Source organism: Amblyraja radiata, chromosome 1 (assembly GCF_010909765.2).
Source record: "Amblyraja radiata isolate CabotCenter1 chromosome 1, sAmbRad1.1.pri, whole genome shotgun sequence".
NCBI classification, from domain to species: Eukaryota; Metazoa; Chordata; class Chondrichthyes; order Rajiformes; family Rajidae; genus Amblyraja; species Amblyraja radiata.
In genome coordinates, this window is record NC_045956.1 from 25,062,212 (window position 1) to 25,079,223 (window position 17,012).

Consider the following 17,012-nt stretch of genomic DNA (forward strand, 5'->3'; position numbering starts at 1 on the left):
GCCCCAACCATTGTAAACATTTCCAAATATTGTTGAATATGGTAAAGTAGTGATTGATTAACTGAAGGAGGATGGTTGTAGATATGGATTTTAGCCTGCCTTTGACCTGATGCCATGAGACTTCAAGGTTGGGTTGTATGGAGGACTCTGAGTCACTCTGCATTGGTTGTAAACATCTCTCATCTGTGAGATGTTTACAACTGTCTAGCTGTTGGAACTGTTTGCAGATGTTGTGAATGAGTTGGCTGATTGGCAGTAGATTTGATTGGGTATGACTCGCAGGTTTTTTGCTCTGCCCATTTGTTTTAGTTCAGACTTCCATCTGTGAGAAGATCATTGCAAAGTTCTGTAGGCTGATTGGGCATTGCTACATTTGAAGTGGTTCCTCATTCTGGTTTAAAATAGTAATTTTGATTAAATTAAATGGATCTCTGTCACTTCAAAAACCAGGGATGAATTGGCTATGTTGCATATTTGCAGACCAGATCACTAACGGTAGCAAATTTGCTCCCTTGGCACCCATTGGCCAAACCAGATGGATTATTAAGTTTCAAGATCACCATTCTTGATGAGTGTTTCTATTTAATTCTAGGCTTGCTATCTAATTAATTGAATAATTAATTCCAGACATCCATGATGACATTTCAACAATGGATTGTTAGTACAGAGTTCATTTGAAAGTCAGTGACATTTTGTTTTTGCAGAGATTTTTGGATTTGAATGGAGTGCCACACGCATTTGCAGGTCTGGTGACCCACTTGCATCAGCATGAACCAGCCAATTTTATCTTTGTCAGTTTCCTTGTGAAAGGTCTGTTTCACAAAATTTGTATTCCGACTGACCAAGCAGCACGGAAAGGTAAGGCCATCACTTTTAACTGGAACTTCAAGTAGAAGCTATGATCTGAAGGAAACGTTTCTTGTGCCAGATAGTCTGGTTTGCTGAAAAGTATTCTTTCAAACAGTGCTTTTGTTGTGAATTAAGTTTATTCGGACATCAGCTCTATTTCTTCATGGGGCAAATTCTCCATTGGGATGTAAGAAAAGTTTGAGCAATTTGGTGAACTATTTTGTGCAGCTAATTCTACTACAGCATGTTTCCACAACATGAAGTGGAGAACAATATTTGCATTATGTGAGCTGAATTATGTTTTATGTGATTTCAATTGGAATTTGAAGCACAGAAAAATGACTGTCTTGGATTTACACAATTTAGGGGAATAATAAACATGTTTCTATATGGTCCCCCGCAGTAATCAGATATTATTGTCTTTTAAGAACAAAGATGTTATTTTAACTGCAGATGTCTGTTGAAATTGACAACCAATTACTTATTTTGGCACTTGTACAATAGTACTCTATAAAGCAATGTAACATATATTCTTTAACATTTTTATCCAGTAACAAAAAATAAATGTACTGTTATTGAAAATGCCTTTATTTTTGAAAATCCTGCAGAATAAAACACTTTATTGCAAGCCTGATTTTCTACAACATGGTGTTTCTGAAGAAGGCAACTATTATGTTATAGTTGAATTACTTGTATTTGATTTCATGGGATATAAAGGCATTCCAATAGTAGAACATTGAAGATGGACTCAAAAAGCTGGAGTAACCCAGCCGGTCGGGGAGCATTTCTAGAGAAAATAGATAGCTGACGTTTTGGGTTGGGTCCCTTCTTCGGACATGCCGCCTGACTTGCTGAGTTACTGCAGCGTTTTAGTCTATATTTGGTATAAGCCAGCATCTGCAGATTCTTTTTATTACAGTACAACATTGAAGATTTAATGATGGAAAAGAAAGAAGAAAGTTAAACAATAATTGTCACTGTAAAATAAGTACTAAGCAAACTAATCGGACAAAATCCTGGCACTGGTGGTCTGCAATCTCGGGTTTCTCTAGTGCTGTAAGGTAGCAACCCAACCGCTGCATCATTGTGCCACCTAATTTTCTTATGTCAGTAAGCCTCTGGTCACTTATTTTATGTCATGTTTGTCTTGGGAACTGTTTTCCTGAAAGGTTGGCTCCTTGATTCGGGGATCAGTTGCTGGTGGTCAGTAACATTGAAGAATGCAAATATCACGGATATTGATAGGGGACGATCAGCCATGATCACAATGAATGGCAGTGCTGGCTCGAAGGGCCGAATGCCCTCCTCTTGCACCTATTTTCTATGTTTCTAAAAATATGTCAGATTAGTAATAATTTCGTACGTTAAGGTGGTTTGACAATCCAATCCACTTCCAAGGGCCCCCTGTGAGAAATTAGTTTTATTTTAACTATCCGTAACTAGATGTGTTTTATTTTTTTTAAAAGCCACAAGCTTCATGCCTTTCTCCACTGTCAGATCTTTACTCTCCAGGTTAAAATATCTTAGACCATAGCTGGAAAAGGATCCAGGGTCCAGTGATGAAACCAGAACTAATATTGTTCTTGAGTCTAATTGCCATTGATCTCTGGGGAGAGTCAGACCATGGGGGAGGGGAGTAAGGGATCAAACGGTGCCCCGGATCTTCATCTACAGTGTGCACAATGCTTCCCACTTTGGACGAAGTGGGAGTTTTTTTTGTCACAGTGTCAAGGCAGCTTTCTGAGAAACCTTGGCGATCAAAGCTTAGGAGCCAGCCTCCATTGGATAAAAGGATCTCACAAACAAGTTCTGGCATGGGCAAGAGGTAGGTGGGTGGATGAACAGTCCATTATATCCTTTATTGCGGTTATGGGAGTCAGTCAAATGTGCACGTTTGGGTTGTGGCTTTGCAGAGTAGCTATTAAACGATGAATAGAAGATAGTGAATCATTCCTGTCCTTCCAGCTGGTTAATGCAAACTGGCCTTGATAAAGTCTATTAATGGGTCAGCTGTCCTGAACATAAATGATGCATGCCATCTGAACAGACGAATGACTGGTGGTTTAAGGGTTTCAAACACAATTGACAAATATGTCCATTGTTATGAATGTTTTTTAAAGTATGTGGCTAGTTTTGTGCAATTACTACTGCTTTATATTTACAGTGAAAATAAAGGATTGTACTAATCTGTTGCTTTTGATTGTGGCATATTTTAGCAGGTGCAGCACGCTTCCCTGAAGAAGTCATGGAGTCTTTACTTCTAATATTGGCAAACATCTTTGGAAGGATTTACCTTCCTGCGTGTTCAACTGAAAGGGGCTCTGCCACGTTCCACCAGTCTAAGGTGTGCAAGTGTGAAACAATTCGGGACATCAGGAATTGACATGATTTGTGCATAATTCAATTTTTGCCTGCTGTTTTAATCATTGATATCTCAAAATTGTCTCTGGTTTTCCAGTCTTTGTTGAATCCAAGGTTTCTCCCTGCCCTGTTTAACTTCTAAAGTGATATCCGGCCTCTTTATTCTATATTCCGAGAGCTGTTCCACGCATTATTTTTCCTATTTTTAGTAGTCGAATCTCAAGAAAATATTCTAAGTAAAGTTTACTTCCCTTGATAGTGAGTTTATTTGTAATGAATTTTTGACACTGTTTATTGCACTTAGAACATAGAACAGTACAGCACAGCACAGGAACAGGCCTTTTTGGTCCACAATATCCATTCGAACATGATGCCACATTCAATAATTTCTTCTTGTGTGCATGTGATCCATATCCTTCCATTCCCTGCATAGTCTTGTGCCTATCCGAAATGCTGCGATTGTATTTGTCTCCACTGCTGCGCTTGATAGTACGTTACAGACTCTCACTAATTTTTGTGCGTTTAAAAAAAAAAAAAAAAAATTTGCCCTGCACGCCTCCTCTAAACTTTGCCCCGATCACTGTAAATTTATGCCTTGTTGTATTTGACTAGGAAAAAGGTTCTGACGGCTGTATCTATGCCTCATTTGATTTCTTGTGTCAGGTCTCCCCTCTGTCTCTGATACTCTAGGGAAAAGAATCCAAGTTTGTGCAACCTCTCCTTATAGGTGATGCCCTCTAATCCAAGCAACATTCTGGTAAATGTCTTCTGCGGCCATGCCAAAGCCTCCTCATCCATCTTGTAATGGGACGACCAGAACTACATATAATTCTCCAAATGCGGTCTGACCAAAGTTCACTAAAGGCTTCACCCAAGACAATGAGATTAGTAAGATATGACCTGCCACAGATAAAGCCATGCATCACCAAAACCTATGTAATCTTGTGACACATCAACATCCAGTGTGCACGTTTCAGCGTTAACATCACAATTGGTGCACATTGGCTGAAGAAAATGGTGGCTTGGGGTTTGGTGGTTTAAACAAAAATGAACAATTACTATTATTTATATTAAGTATCTGCATAAACCTGTATCTACGGATATAGTACACTACAGGCTCTGCTTATAAAGTTATACATTTGATGTATTGCCTTGATTTGCATAAATCTTCTACATATTTAAAATTCCTTTAGTGTCAACTTTAGAGATACAGTGCAGAAACGGGCCATTCAGCCCTCCAAGTCTGTGACGAACAGCAATCCCTGTACACTTGCTCTACCCTACACACAAGGGACAATTTACAATTTTTACCGAAGCCAATTAACCTACAAACCTGTATGTCAATGGAGTGTGGGAGAAAACCCACATGGTCACGGGGAGAACGTACAAACTGTACAGACAGCGCCTGTAGTCGGGATCGAACCTGGGTCTTTGGTGTTGTAAGGCAGCAACTCTACCGCTGCGCTACTGGGCCGCCCCATTATTCCCTTTGTGAACATGTTTTGGTTTTGTTCTACAACTTTATAGTTTTAGTATTTGAGTATTTGTACAACTGAAGTGTAAATTAAAGTGAAAACTCTTCCTTTTTCAACGTTTACAACAATTACAACACAATTATAAAACTATTGAGTCCGTGTAGCATGTGGGATCTAGCAATCTATTATTTGAACTAGGAGTTACTTGGATTCTTGAAAAACAATAGCCCTTGCAACTTGATCTTTCCTATTGCACAATCCTAAAGTAAACTGTTTCAAATATTGTATTTCTAATTTAGTTTGCATGTAAGCATATCTCTGTTTTAATTTTCTATTTGTATCAAAACTAATCATAACAAAATGATTGCCCCATATTTACATTAGAATATAATATTCGCAAGATGCGAAAGCTGCTATCAGCAAAAAGAGTTCTTACTCCAGAGGTGTCAAAATTACCGTCACATTATAACTGGGAGTAATTATGGGTTGTTTCCTGTTCCAGGTGTTCCTGAACGATCTTCCAGAAGAATTTGCAGAAGCAGTGAATGAATACAATAGAAGTATCCAGGAGATCTTTGGATGCTTCTTCCTTTCTGCATCAAAGCATGCTGATATGTTGGAAGAATGTCAACTTCCTCTGTCAAGAACATGTAAATATACCATTTTGTCCCTTTTGTGCATCTTAGCATTTAACTTGCAAATGTAATTTGCAAAATACAACATTAGACCTTTACATGACTTTTGGATATGATTAAGATTCTTGTTTTCCAGAGGTAGGGAATTCATATACTATCTTAAACCTGGCAGTTTACTAGCAACAGCCAGGAAAAGTAATAATGTTTAAATTAAAATAACATCCCTCAGCATCTGGAAGTGAACCCTCTCTCTGGCTTGCATGTAATAATGTGTGGTTGACTGCGAATACATTTTAGAAGGACAAAGTGTTACAAATCGAATTTGAAGAAGTCACTTGCTAACTACCACCATCAGGTGTCCTGGAGCACCAGAGGACCAAAAACCTTCAACCATCGCTTCTCCATCAAAGTCTAGTGTAGCAGGTTCATATAAAAAGTCCATGTATGACCTCCAAAGCCATCTGAAAGGCAAAGAGACACTTTCACTCTAAACTGGAGGATGAGATGGGCTTTTGCAGCTATGAAGGGGCTTCCATTCCATTATTTCCTACGAGGCGGAAAAAAGCGGGCAGCTCAAATGACAGCGAGGCATCACTCCCGGACAAGCTCAATGTGTTCAATGGTCACCTTGAAAGGGAGTATACCCTTGTCGCTTCTCGGACCCCATAGCTTCCACTGGCATTATAATCTCAATCACCGAGGCCAACATCACAAGATCCTTCGTGATAGTAACACTGATGGTATACCTGGCCGCATTCTTAAAACTTGCGCAGACCAACTGGCTGGAGTTTTTTGCGGTCATCTTCAACCTCTCGAATCTTCAATTGTCATATTTACTGAAATGAAACAATGAAATTCTTGTTTGCAGCAGCACAATAGATTTATAAATACAGTGCTCATTGGATAACATAATAAACAAAAACATTTCAATAAATTAAAAAAAACCCAATGGAGTTGCAAACAATACAATACCCCAAAGTCCATAGTGCAACCAAGACAGTTTCTAGTTCAAAATTTAGTTAGTGTTTGCAGTGTTCAATATCTTGAAGGATGCTGGGAAGAAGCTGTTCAAGACTCTGGAGATCAGTTTTCAAACTCCGATACCTTTTTCCCAATGGCAGGAGTGAAATGAGAGCAAGGCCAGGGCGGTATGGGTCTTTGATGCGGGCTACTTTTTTGAGGCAGCGCTTTGTTGATCCCTTTAATTGTGGTGGACTGGATAGTGTTCAGCACTTTTGGTAATCTTAGTTCCTGAGAGTTCATATTGTTGGACCAGGCTGTGATGCAGTCAATATGCTCTCTACCGTACACCTGTAGAAGTCCAAGAGAGTGTTCATCTGCATGCTAGATTTCCCCAAACTTCAAAGGAAGTAGAGATGGGCTTTCTTTGCATCAAGGTGCTGTGTCTAGGACAGATCTTCACAGATGCACAAGCCCAGGAACTTGAAGTTGTTGGCTCTCCACCGCCGACTCATCGATGAAGACATGTTTGTGGATCTTCTGCCTTCCTCTTTTAAAGTCAACAATCAGCACCTTGGTTTTACTGATGTCGAGAGCAAGGTTGTTGTTCCGATGCCATTCAATTAGACACTCAATCTCCCACCTATACTCTGTCTCGATACCCGTAATTCATCCAACAACAGTAGGTTGTTGGCGAATGTAAAGATGAGTTGGAACAGTGTTTGTCTGTACAGTCATGGGTATAGAGTGAGTAGAGCAGGGTTTTGAGCATGCAGCCTCGAAGTGCTACTGTGCTGAAGGTTATTAAGGAAGTGTTGCCAATTCATACTGATTGTGGTCTATTAATGAGGAAGTTGGGGATCCAATAGCAAATGGATGTGCAGAAACCCAGTTCCCATTACTAAAGATCGATGATCCCACCTGCTTTAAAAATACATCATTAATACAGGTGTCGAAGAAGAATGTGACATGCCTCAATTACTACCAAATGGTGGCACTAACATCCATGGTGAAGATATTTGAGAGATTGTTTATGACGCATATCAATTCTGAACTTTGCAAGAACCTGGGCCCAATATAATTTGCTACTGCCACAATAGGTTAATAGTGGATGTGATCCCTCTGGGTCTCCACTGCACACTGGACCACCTGGATAATAAGAATGTATATCAGATTGAAGATAGACACAAAAAGTTGGAGTAACTCAGCGGGATAGACAGCATCTCTGGAGAAAAGGAATAGGTGATGTTTCCAGTCAAGGCCCTTTTTCAGTTTAAACCAGCATCTGCAGTTCCTTCCTACATCTGTATCAGATTGTTGTTCATCGTCTTGCTGTTCAAAACCATCGTCCCCTCCAAACGTTATCAAACTCTGGGAACTGGGTCACTGCTCATCCCTATTCCGTTGGAATCTTGACTTTGTAATCAGCAGACTACAATCGGTCTGCTACTCCTTCAATAACCATCAACACAGGAGCACCTTGGGGCTGTGTGCGCAGGCCCTGCTCTACTCGCTCCATAGTCCTGCCGTGGAGCAAGACACTATTTCAGTGGCATCTTTAAATTCACCAATGATGCCACTGTTGTTGGACAAATAACGGATAATGATGAGTCGGTGTAAAAAAATGGAGATTGATAGTCTGATTGACTGGTGCCAAAACAATAATCCTCTCAATGTCAATAAGACCAAGGCATTGATTGTGGACTTTTGAAAGGGAAAACCTCGGATCTATGAACCTGTCTTCACTGGCAGTTGGTGTTGGAAAGACTCAACAACTTCCTGGGCATGCTTTCCTCAGATGATTTGTTCTGGGGCCAGCACTTTGATACAACCATAAAGAAAGCTGGTCACACCTCTACTTCCGTGCAAGATTGAGGAGATTTGTTATGTCAATGGATACTCTCTTAAACTACTACAGGTATACGGTAGAGAGTGTTTACTGGTTGCATCACATCCTGGTTCGGCCACGCTAACGTCCAGGAACAATGGAGATCAGTAAGTGCTAGTTACTGTCAAATCCGTCACGGGTACTGACCACCACAACATCATAAGGATCCATAGGAGGCACTGTCTCAAAAAGCGACCATATCATTCCAGCAAGTCTCTCTTTCATTCCTGCCATCGGGTAGAAGTATAGGAATCTGGAAAAATCTGACCACCAGGCTCAAGAATATCTTCCACCCTATAGCCATCAGGCTCTGGGTCACTAAAGAACAATAAACTCAACAATTAAGTTCTGTGGACTGTCTTTGATTGTACAAAGAACTTGGATTTTCTTTGCATGTGTTGTGGTTATTACTTTATTGAAGTTTTGTTTATAATATTCATCTGTATGGTGTTTACCGGACTCTTATGCTGCTGCAAGTCAGGACTTTGTTCTATGGTCAGTACATATGCCAATTAAACACTCCTCACTCTCTTGAATTATTGCTGGACCAAGTGTCAAGAAGGTGTCAAGGCACTAATGGCCAATAATTTCCAATATCATCCATGTCCTTAGAAAGGTTCTAAAATAAAACTGGATGCAAGCTTTTGTCGCCAACTAGCTTAGCTACCAATAATCAAGGAAAACGTGTTAAATGCAAACTAACTGTTTTCAGGATGTTTTGTGTTTCAGCTTTTTCCACTGGGATATGGTCTGTGAAGCACGGAGTCTTAAGAGGGGGCAATATTGATATTCAATTACATTTTTTTAGATTGTCTGTTGAATTGTTAATCGGGCCCTCCCTGCCCTGTGTTTGTTATTGATGTTTTGTACAATCCATATGGCCGTTGGAATGGGTCATCCTATCCATGATATTCTTTTTTCTCTCCCCATGCATCTATTTAATTTCACTATTTATTCAATTTTCAAATTTTATTTGTAATGCTCTTTCTGACAGTGATAATAACCTTGCATTCAAATTCAAAACAGTTTGCATCCTCGGTGGTGTTTGCATCCGTTTAATTGGCATAAAGTTATGGCTATTGGCTGATTTACTGTAAAAGCAAAACACGACGCTGGTGGAAATCAGCGGGTCAGGCAGCATCTGAAGAGAATTAATAGATGACACTTTGTGTCAGGTCTCTTGTTGAGACTGATTGTGGTAGGGTGGAGAAAGCTGAAAAAGAGGTGGGTAGGGGAGGGGGCTACTGGCAAGTGATGGGCAGATATAGGGAGGTGACAAAGGTTAGAGGTGAAAGAGATTTGTTAGATTAGGAAAAAAGGAAGACCTAAGTATGAAAACGAAGTGGACTGGGGGGTGGAGAGAATATATGGGAAATTGGGACTGTGGGATGAACAGGTGGGAAATTAGTGACAAAGTAGAGAAAAGGAGCAGGCCGACTAGGATGATGAGTGAAAGGTGTGTACTGGGGTGTAACTTGAAACTGGAGAATTTGGTGTTCATCCGGTTGTGTTATAGGCCGCCCAAGTGGAATATGAGGTGCTGCTCTTCCACTTTACATGTGGCGTTGCTCTGGCAATGGAGTAGGCCAATGACAAAGGTCGGTAGTAACTGGTAGCTCCAGCAGGCCTTAGCGGACAGAGCGAAACGATCGCCTAGCCTACTTGGTCTCACCGATGTAAAGAAGCCCTCTTCGGGAACACAGTGCATTAGACGAGGTTGGAGGAAGTGCACGTAAACCTCTGACACCAGCCACGATGGACGTGAAAGACTGGTGTTCCTGGGGAGGGGATGATATGGGAAGGGATTAGTGAACCAAGGTGTTGAAGAGGGAATGGTCTCTGTGGATGGTGGAGAGGAAGATGCCACTAGTAGTGGGATCACGTTGAAGGTGGCAAAAATGTCAGAGAATGCTGTGTTGAATGTGGGGTGAAATGTCCAACTGATGAACTTGTTCTGTTGTTCTGTGTTTGGGAAGAGGGAAAGAACTGCGGCACACAGGAGAGGTGAGCGAGGGCTTCATCCACAAAAGCGGGACTGAAACCACTTGTTCCTATGGAAGACGACATCTCGGATGTCCAAGATTGGAAAGGCTCGTCATGAAAGGCTCACAGATACGACTGGGACTAAGATATTGAGAATAAGAGATGCCATCCTTGTAAGAATGGGTGTAGTTGTAGTCAAGGTAGTAGCAGGAGTCGGTGAGTTTGTAGTAGAAATAGACATTCTTTCCTATGTGGCAACAGAGAAATTGAGAAATGGGAGAGAGTTTTCATAGTCCAAATGAATTTCAGGGTAGGGTGGAAGTTAGTTGTAGAGTTGATGCTTTGTTCTCCCGTTCATGGAAACATAATTTTACTGATTCTCCGAGCATCAGTCGAAAATAACCCACCAGACATTCTAAAACAGAACCTAAATGTTTCTTTTAAAAACGGGTATGATTTCATGAAATTTAACGGATACTGATTATTGTTGCCTTTTCTACCCAGCCTTCGGTGGTGCTTGGTCTCCCCAGGAATCCAATTCTGAATTCATAACTCAGTTGACTGGACTTCACAATCATCCCACAACAGCAGTGTCTCCATTTGTATGTTTATCTGGGATTACTAATTTGGATCTGTTCAAGACGAGCGATGTGGACAGCGTAAGTTGCACCTTGTTACTTGCAACAAGGGAAAAAAATATCAGGCAATGGTCAGTCATTTTAGACTGAAATAAGTTGTAATTTGCCTGCATGGTGGTTTTGAAATATGGCTGAAATTGATAGATTTTTTGGACACCAAAATAATCATCGTGGAAGTTTTGGGTGGGAGCAGGCTTTTGAATGGGAGCAAGTTTTTTCGGTGTATGATCAACCATGATGTTGAATGGTAGAGCAAGTCCAGTGGTGAAATGACCTGCTGTTGTGAATTCTAAGCTTCAGCAAGAAAGAATGTAATTGTTCCGAATCGTATCCAGTGCACATAACAAGTTCGTGCTCTTGAAATATCTTTAAATCTTTCACCCTGCTGTTCAAGAGATTTTAGTAGTGAAGTTCACACATTGGTAAACGGTATATTGGTGAATGTAACAAAAGCTAGCTATAAACATATAAAATATGCAAACATGAAATTCTTAAGGGATTGGACAGACTAGATGCAGAATAAATGTTCCTGATTTTGGGGGAGTCCAGAAGCAGGGGTCACAGTTTAAGAATAAGGCGTAGGCCATTTAGGACTGAGATGAGTTCCCATCCATGTAAACGAAGAAACTGCAGTAGCTGATTTAAACCGAAGATAGACACAAAATGCTGGAGAAACTCAGCAGGACAGGCAGCATCTCTTGCGAGAAGGAATGGGTGACGTTTCGGGTCAAGACCCTTCGTAAGACTGAAGAAGGGTCTTGACCCAAAACATCACCCATTCCTTCTCTCCAGAGATGCTGCCTGTCCCGCTGAGTTACTCCAGCTTTTTGTGCCCATCCATGTGAAAATGGTTTTGATAAAGTGGCCTGAAATTTGAGTTGCAATCTATATGTGTGTCTGCACATGATGATCTTGATTGGGTTGTAGTTGTTGGGAACTGCAAAGATTCATGTATCTGCTTTGTATGTAATGTGAACAATTTCTGACGACCATATAATACAAGAAAGATGCTAATTTCATTTACCTGGGAAGGTTGTAATCTGAAAATTAATTAATTGAATTTGACTTCAAATATTTGTGTTAAAGATCAACCATATTCTTTTACAATTTATCATTACAGATTTCTTTGCGTACTATTGAAGTCCTTTCAAGCAACATTCCTCTGCTATGCTTAACAAAGTATGATCAGCATGGCAGGAAGATGCCACTGAATGCTTATGTCATCGACTTCTACAGACATGGTTCTCTAAAGCCTTTGTTAACTGACAACATGTAAGTGAAACTGCAGTCGAGCATATACCATGCTGTGTCAGTCTTGGGGAGAGGTGCAGGTACATGTTAAATTATTTAAATTTTTTTTTTTTTACTTTACAGGTTGCATTTGGGTGACGCCTACAATGTCCTCAATGAATTCCAACTAACTCTTAGCTCAATCAGGTATGAAGGAATATGTTTTTGTTTATTGAATTATAGGATGATGTTTCATCCATACTGCCAGCGTGAAATTTATTCTATTGCATTACCGTATTTCCCGGCAATGAAGACGCACCTGCGTCGAAGACGCACCCTATTTTTGAGTTGCTAAATTTTGAAAAAAAGGCTAGTGAGACAGGAACAAAGGTTTGGTTTAGTCAGTAGAAAGGAAGATGTGAAACTCCTTCTAGGAGGCAATGAGGACCGGGGAGCCTCCATCTTGGCCTGTCCCACAATGCGCTGTGCGGTTCACGTCTGAGGGACGGGGACTTCCTGGCTCAGGGAGATCACATAACGGGGAGAGCGAGAGAGACGGAGCAGCCAGCCTTCCACGCAGTAGCTACCCGCCAACCACCACCTCCACCGGTTGCGCCTGTGCCGAAGGACACCGTAGCTGGCTTGTGGGCGAGCCGGCAGAAGGCGCTGAGGTGGCGGGCGGTTTCGCTGTCCAGTCCCGGTGGCCGCTCACAGCCACCCGACCTACTAAGTGAGATTCTTCTAAACGCTCCTGCCCTCCCCGCAACTTTACCCCTGGCGGCCCAGCCAAGTTTGCTACTTTGTGCAACCAGGTCGTGCTGACCCGGGCCAGACTCCCCACACCCTGTGAAAGGAACTCTTTCTTCCCCCCCCCCAGCAGCGCTGTCCTTTTAAATTAGCTGCCAGCAATGAGGATAGACTTGGCTATCCCTCAGTACAGCAACATGGTTCTTGATGTTGCTGTACTGAGGGATCGTCAAGTCTATCAATCTTGGCTAACAACCCAAGATGCAGGTAAATTTTCGGGCCTTATTTTCGGATAAAAAATAGCGTCTTCATTGCCTGGAAATACGGTAAGTTTATTTTAATAAATCTAATACTGCCATTTAATAAATGGTGTCCATTTGATTTGGAAAGGTTCTGCTTGCTGTAACCTCTGAAGAGTTTAACTTAATGTATAAAATATTATTTTGATATGAAAGCAGGTCAGACGTCCATGCTCTTACTTGGTGGTGCTCCCAGCTTTCTGACCATTTAAATTTTTAATGAAATCCAAATGCAGCACTTGGTTGTTCTGCACCATTCAGACATTTTGAGATTTTTATGACTTTTTATATCGCACTTTAACTAGTTTGCTTATATTCGGGTCCTAAGTTGCCTTCACTTTTATCTTGCATCCACAAACGGCTCCTTCCCAACTTCAGTTGCGTATGCAGGACTTCTGTAATGTAAAACCAGTTCACAGTGCTGAGAATAGTACAGCACAGGCCCTTTAGCTCCCAATATCTCTACCAACAAGATTTCAAGTTAATCTCTAGTGGCATGTGATTCATATCCCCCTATTGCCTACATATCCACATATCTAAAAGCTGCTTAAACACCACTATCTAATCTGCTTCCACCTGGCAGTGTGTTCCAGGCACTCGCCACTCTGTTTAAAAGAAAAACATGCTCCGCGTATCTCCTTTAAAGTTTCCCCCTTAAAGCAATGCCCTTTAATCTTTGACACGTCCACGTTGGGGGAAAAAGTTCTGTCGACCTTGTATAAGTGTCTTGATAATTTTATATACTTCTATCAGATCTCCTTTCAATCTCCCAACGCTCCAGAGAAAACAATTCAAGTTGTCCCAATTTCTCCTTGTAGCTAAAACCCTCCAATTCAGGCAGCATTCTGGTAAACCTCTCTGCACCATTTCCAAAGCCACCACATCCTTTGTGTAATGGGATAACCAAAACGCCACACAATATTGGGATGACCAAAACTGCACTAGTTTTAAATAGTTGTGGATTCCTTTCAACCCAAGTAGCCCATTATATTTCAATATTCCTTACTTTGTTGCACGTTCTTAATGAGCATCACACGTTGGGATGAAGTTATACTAATGTTTTTGAAAAAAAACTTTTTATTTTCCAGCACGTCTTTCAAGGAACTATGTGACAACAAAGATGATCTTGTTGTTTTGGCCTTTGAACAACTAAAGGATACATTTTTCCAGAAATTTGAAAAGATAAAGAGTTAATATCAATGCAATTTAAAACTGCTTTGTTCACATGCTCTGAGGATTCTTGCTGCTGAATGTAGGGGAGTTGATACATGAAACTATGTTGTGTAGGGCATGTGAACATTTTAGAAAACTTATAGCTCAGTAATGTCAACAATAAAATAAAACTGAAAAGTAGATAATTTCATGTATTGTGTTGAAATTTAATTGCACTACGTTCAATTTATTACTTAAAGATGGTCAACATTGTATGAAAAGAAGCGTTCTAATACTAAACGTTACTGGTGGCCTCTGCATTGGATATAATGGTAACGTTTGCCCTCTCCCCAAAATATTTCTTTTTTTAAATTTGCTGCTTGACAAGAGGTGCCAATCATGTTCATTTTTTTGTATAACCATGTACAAACCTAACATTTCAACTGAAATATTTGTAATCAAGTACTATAAAGTGGTATGTAGCTTCGATATACAGTGCCACAATGTTAGAGGTTTGGGTTTTCACTGCCGATATCACCCATAGTATTTGTTCACATGGCCCTGACATGTTAATTAGATTAAAGTCATTCCTGTCCTACTTCTCATTGGCTAGTTTGAGTGATTTGTTCTTCTGCGCGTTAAAAAAAAAGACCCAAAGCCACATGGCTTTTATCTATTCTCCACGTATTCAGAGACTGGCACAAAGCCAGCTGGTGATCTTTTAGGTCTTTTTCCCCATGATCAAATGTAAGTAATCTTGACAGCAGTTTCCATCACGGTCCATCAGTGATGTCAAAAGCCATTACATTGAAGTATTTTGCATCTTGTTATCATGTTTAAATTTATGTGTTATAAAGTTAAAATGGATGCCAGTAATGAGTATATGACACGAATTTCAGCTATTAATAAAATATAAAGCATCTTTTTTTAAACAATATTTTGCTCAAATAAAGACAATTTTAACAATTGGCTTAATTGTGGCACCATGTCGTCTTTGGCTCATTTTAAACTAATGCTTCCTTGACAATACGTGGTTCACCAATGTCAAGTATTTGTCATCATTCAACAAAATAGTAAACTGCATGATTTAATGTCCCAATTTCAGTTTGGGCTTGAACAGTTCTCTGAAATAAGTCCAACTGCTCTTTCTGCATTGCTCTTGCAGGGTCAGCAAATAAATCTAGTGAAGTGCCATTAAATTCTTAACAATTGCAACAACTAATTGCAGTTGTTGCCCTAAAACCTAAAGATTGTGGCACTGAAAAGCAGCAATGTTGAGTTCTTATTTAAAATGAAGTCGGGTGGGTGGTACCAGTTGAAACATTATTGGAGACAGTTTGAAATATTACGTTAAGATTTGCCTTGGTTGTATCTTTCATAACCATGATGCCCTAAAGTGGGTTACAACTATTTTGTTTACCAAATCCCACAAATTTTACTATGTGGGGAGGTAAATATTTGCAGGGCATTGCATTTAATTCTGTTTTTTTGGGAGTGTGAGGATTATGCATGTAAAATGAACAGGCTGTGTTTTTCTTTCTGCTGAGCATAACCTGATATTTCAATAAGGTTTTGAGAGAGACATTAACTATGCACAATGCATGTAGCAGATCATTACTATCGGCCATTACTACACCAGTCATCACAAAATCCAATGGGAAATTTGGAAGAAATGTCATTACATGAAAAGCAATAAGAATGTAGAGCTCAGCATCACTGAGCCATTGGAGTAAATGGTAATGTGTTTAAAGGGAGGTTGGATAAGCACATTTAGAAGGGATGAGAGGAATAGACAATAGATGCAAGAGTAGGCCATTCAGCCCTTTGGTTTAGGTGAAGAATAAAGGAGTGGATTTAATAGGAATAAATACTGGCCACTGGCCTATTAGTGTAATGTATCATTTAAAACTTTATCTTTGTTATTTCTTTAGAAAAAGAGTCGTACAGCACAAAAATAATCCCTTTTGGTTCACCGCATCATCGCCAACGGTCACACCCATCTTATTAATCCCATTATACTTGCATTAGCTCCACAGTCTACTATGTCTGTGATTAACATGCTTGTGTGTGTTACATTTTGTTAACGTATCTCTCTCAATCACATCAGGCAGCACATTCCAGATTTCAACCATTTTTGCACCGAGGCTCAGCTGGTATACTATTGCCTCACTAAGCCAGAGGTTGGTTCAATCCAGACCTCAGGTGCTGTTTCTGTGGAGTTCTGTGATCATGTCGGTTTCCTCTAGATGCTCCCATTTCCTCCCAACGATGTCAGTTAATTGGCTTCAAATAATTCCACCTAATGTGTACAGAATGGATAAAAAAAAGTTGGATAATGTCACACTTGTGTGAACCGGTGATCAATGGTTGGCATGAATTTGGTAGGCTGGAGGGCATGTCCTTGCTGCATCTCTAAACTAAATCTGGGAAGATGTCCTCTCCTGTTCCCTTTAAACCACTTTACCTGCCTTTTCATGTTAAACCTATTTCCCCCCCATCTCAGATTCCCCCACCATGGGGAAAGTGATTCTTACTGTTCCCGTTACCCTTCCTTTAGTGTAAGAGATGAAAGCTTAAACCATTTGCAATTGCAGGTGCCTTTTAAAATTCCTTCTATTGTAGTCAGGTATCAAATTGAATTGTGACACAAAAATACAGACAATTACAGCCATATGGATTTATAATTCAATTTTTGGATAATCACAATCTATACAACAACCTTTTTACATTTGCAGGCATGAAATTATGTTTTGAAAGATAATCCTAAATGTCAGTCATTGAATGTAGTAGATTGT

General features: G+C 40.2%; 1 protein-coding gene across 1 annotated transcript in view; it reads left to right on the forward strand.

Annotated features, from left to right (window-relative positions):
• Positions 1–14,861, forward strand: part of LOC116971830 (probable ATP-dependent RNA helicase DDX60) — an 82,697-nt gene extending 67,836 nt beyond the window's left edge. Inside the window, exons 31-37 of the mRNA XM_033018966.1 lie at positions 705–858; positions 3,066–3,193; positions 5,188–5,335; positions 10,656–10,810; positions 11,910–12,061; positions 12,164–12,226; positions 14,154–14,861. Of these exons, the coding sequence (XP_032874857.1) occupies positions 705–858; positions 3,066–3,193; positions 5,188–5,335; positions 10,656–10,810; positions 11,910–12,061; positions 12,164–12,226; positions 14,154–14,259 (906 nt within the window). The 3' untranslated portion in view covers positions 14,260–14,861. The remainder of the gene's footprint in view (positions 1–704; positions 859–3,065; positions 3,194–5,187; positions 5,336–10,655; positions 10,811–11,909; positions 12,062–12,163; positions 12,227–14,153) is intronic.
• The last annotated feature ends 2,151 nt before the right edge of the window (positions 14,862–17,012 follow it).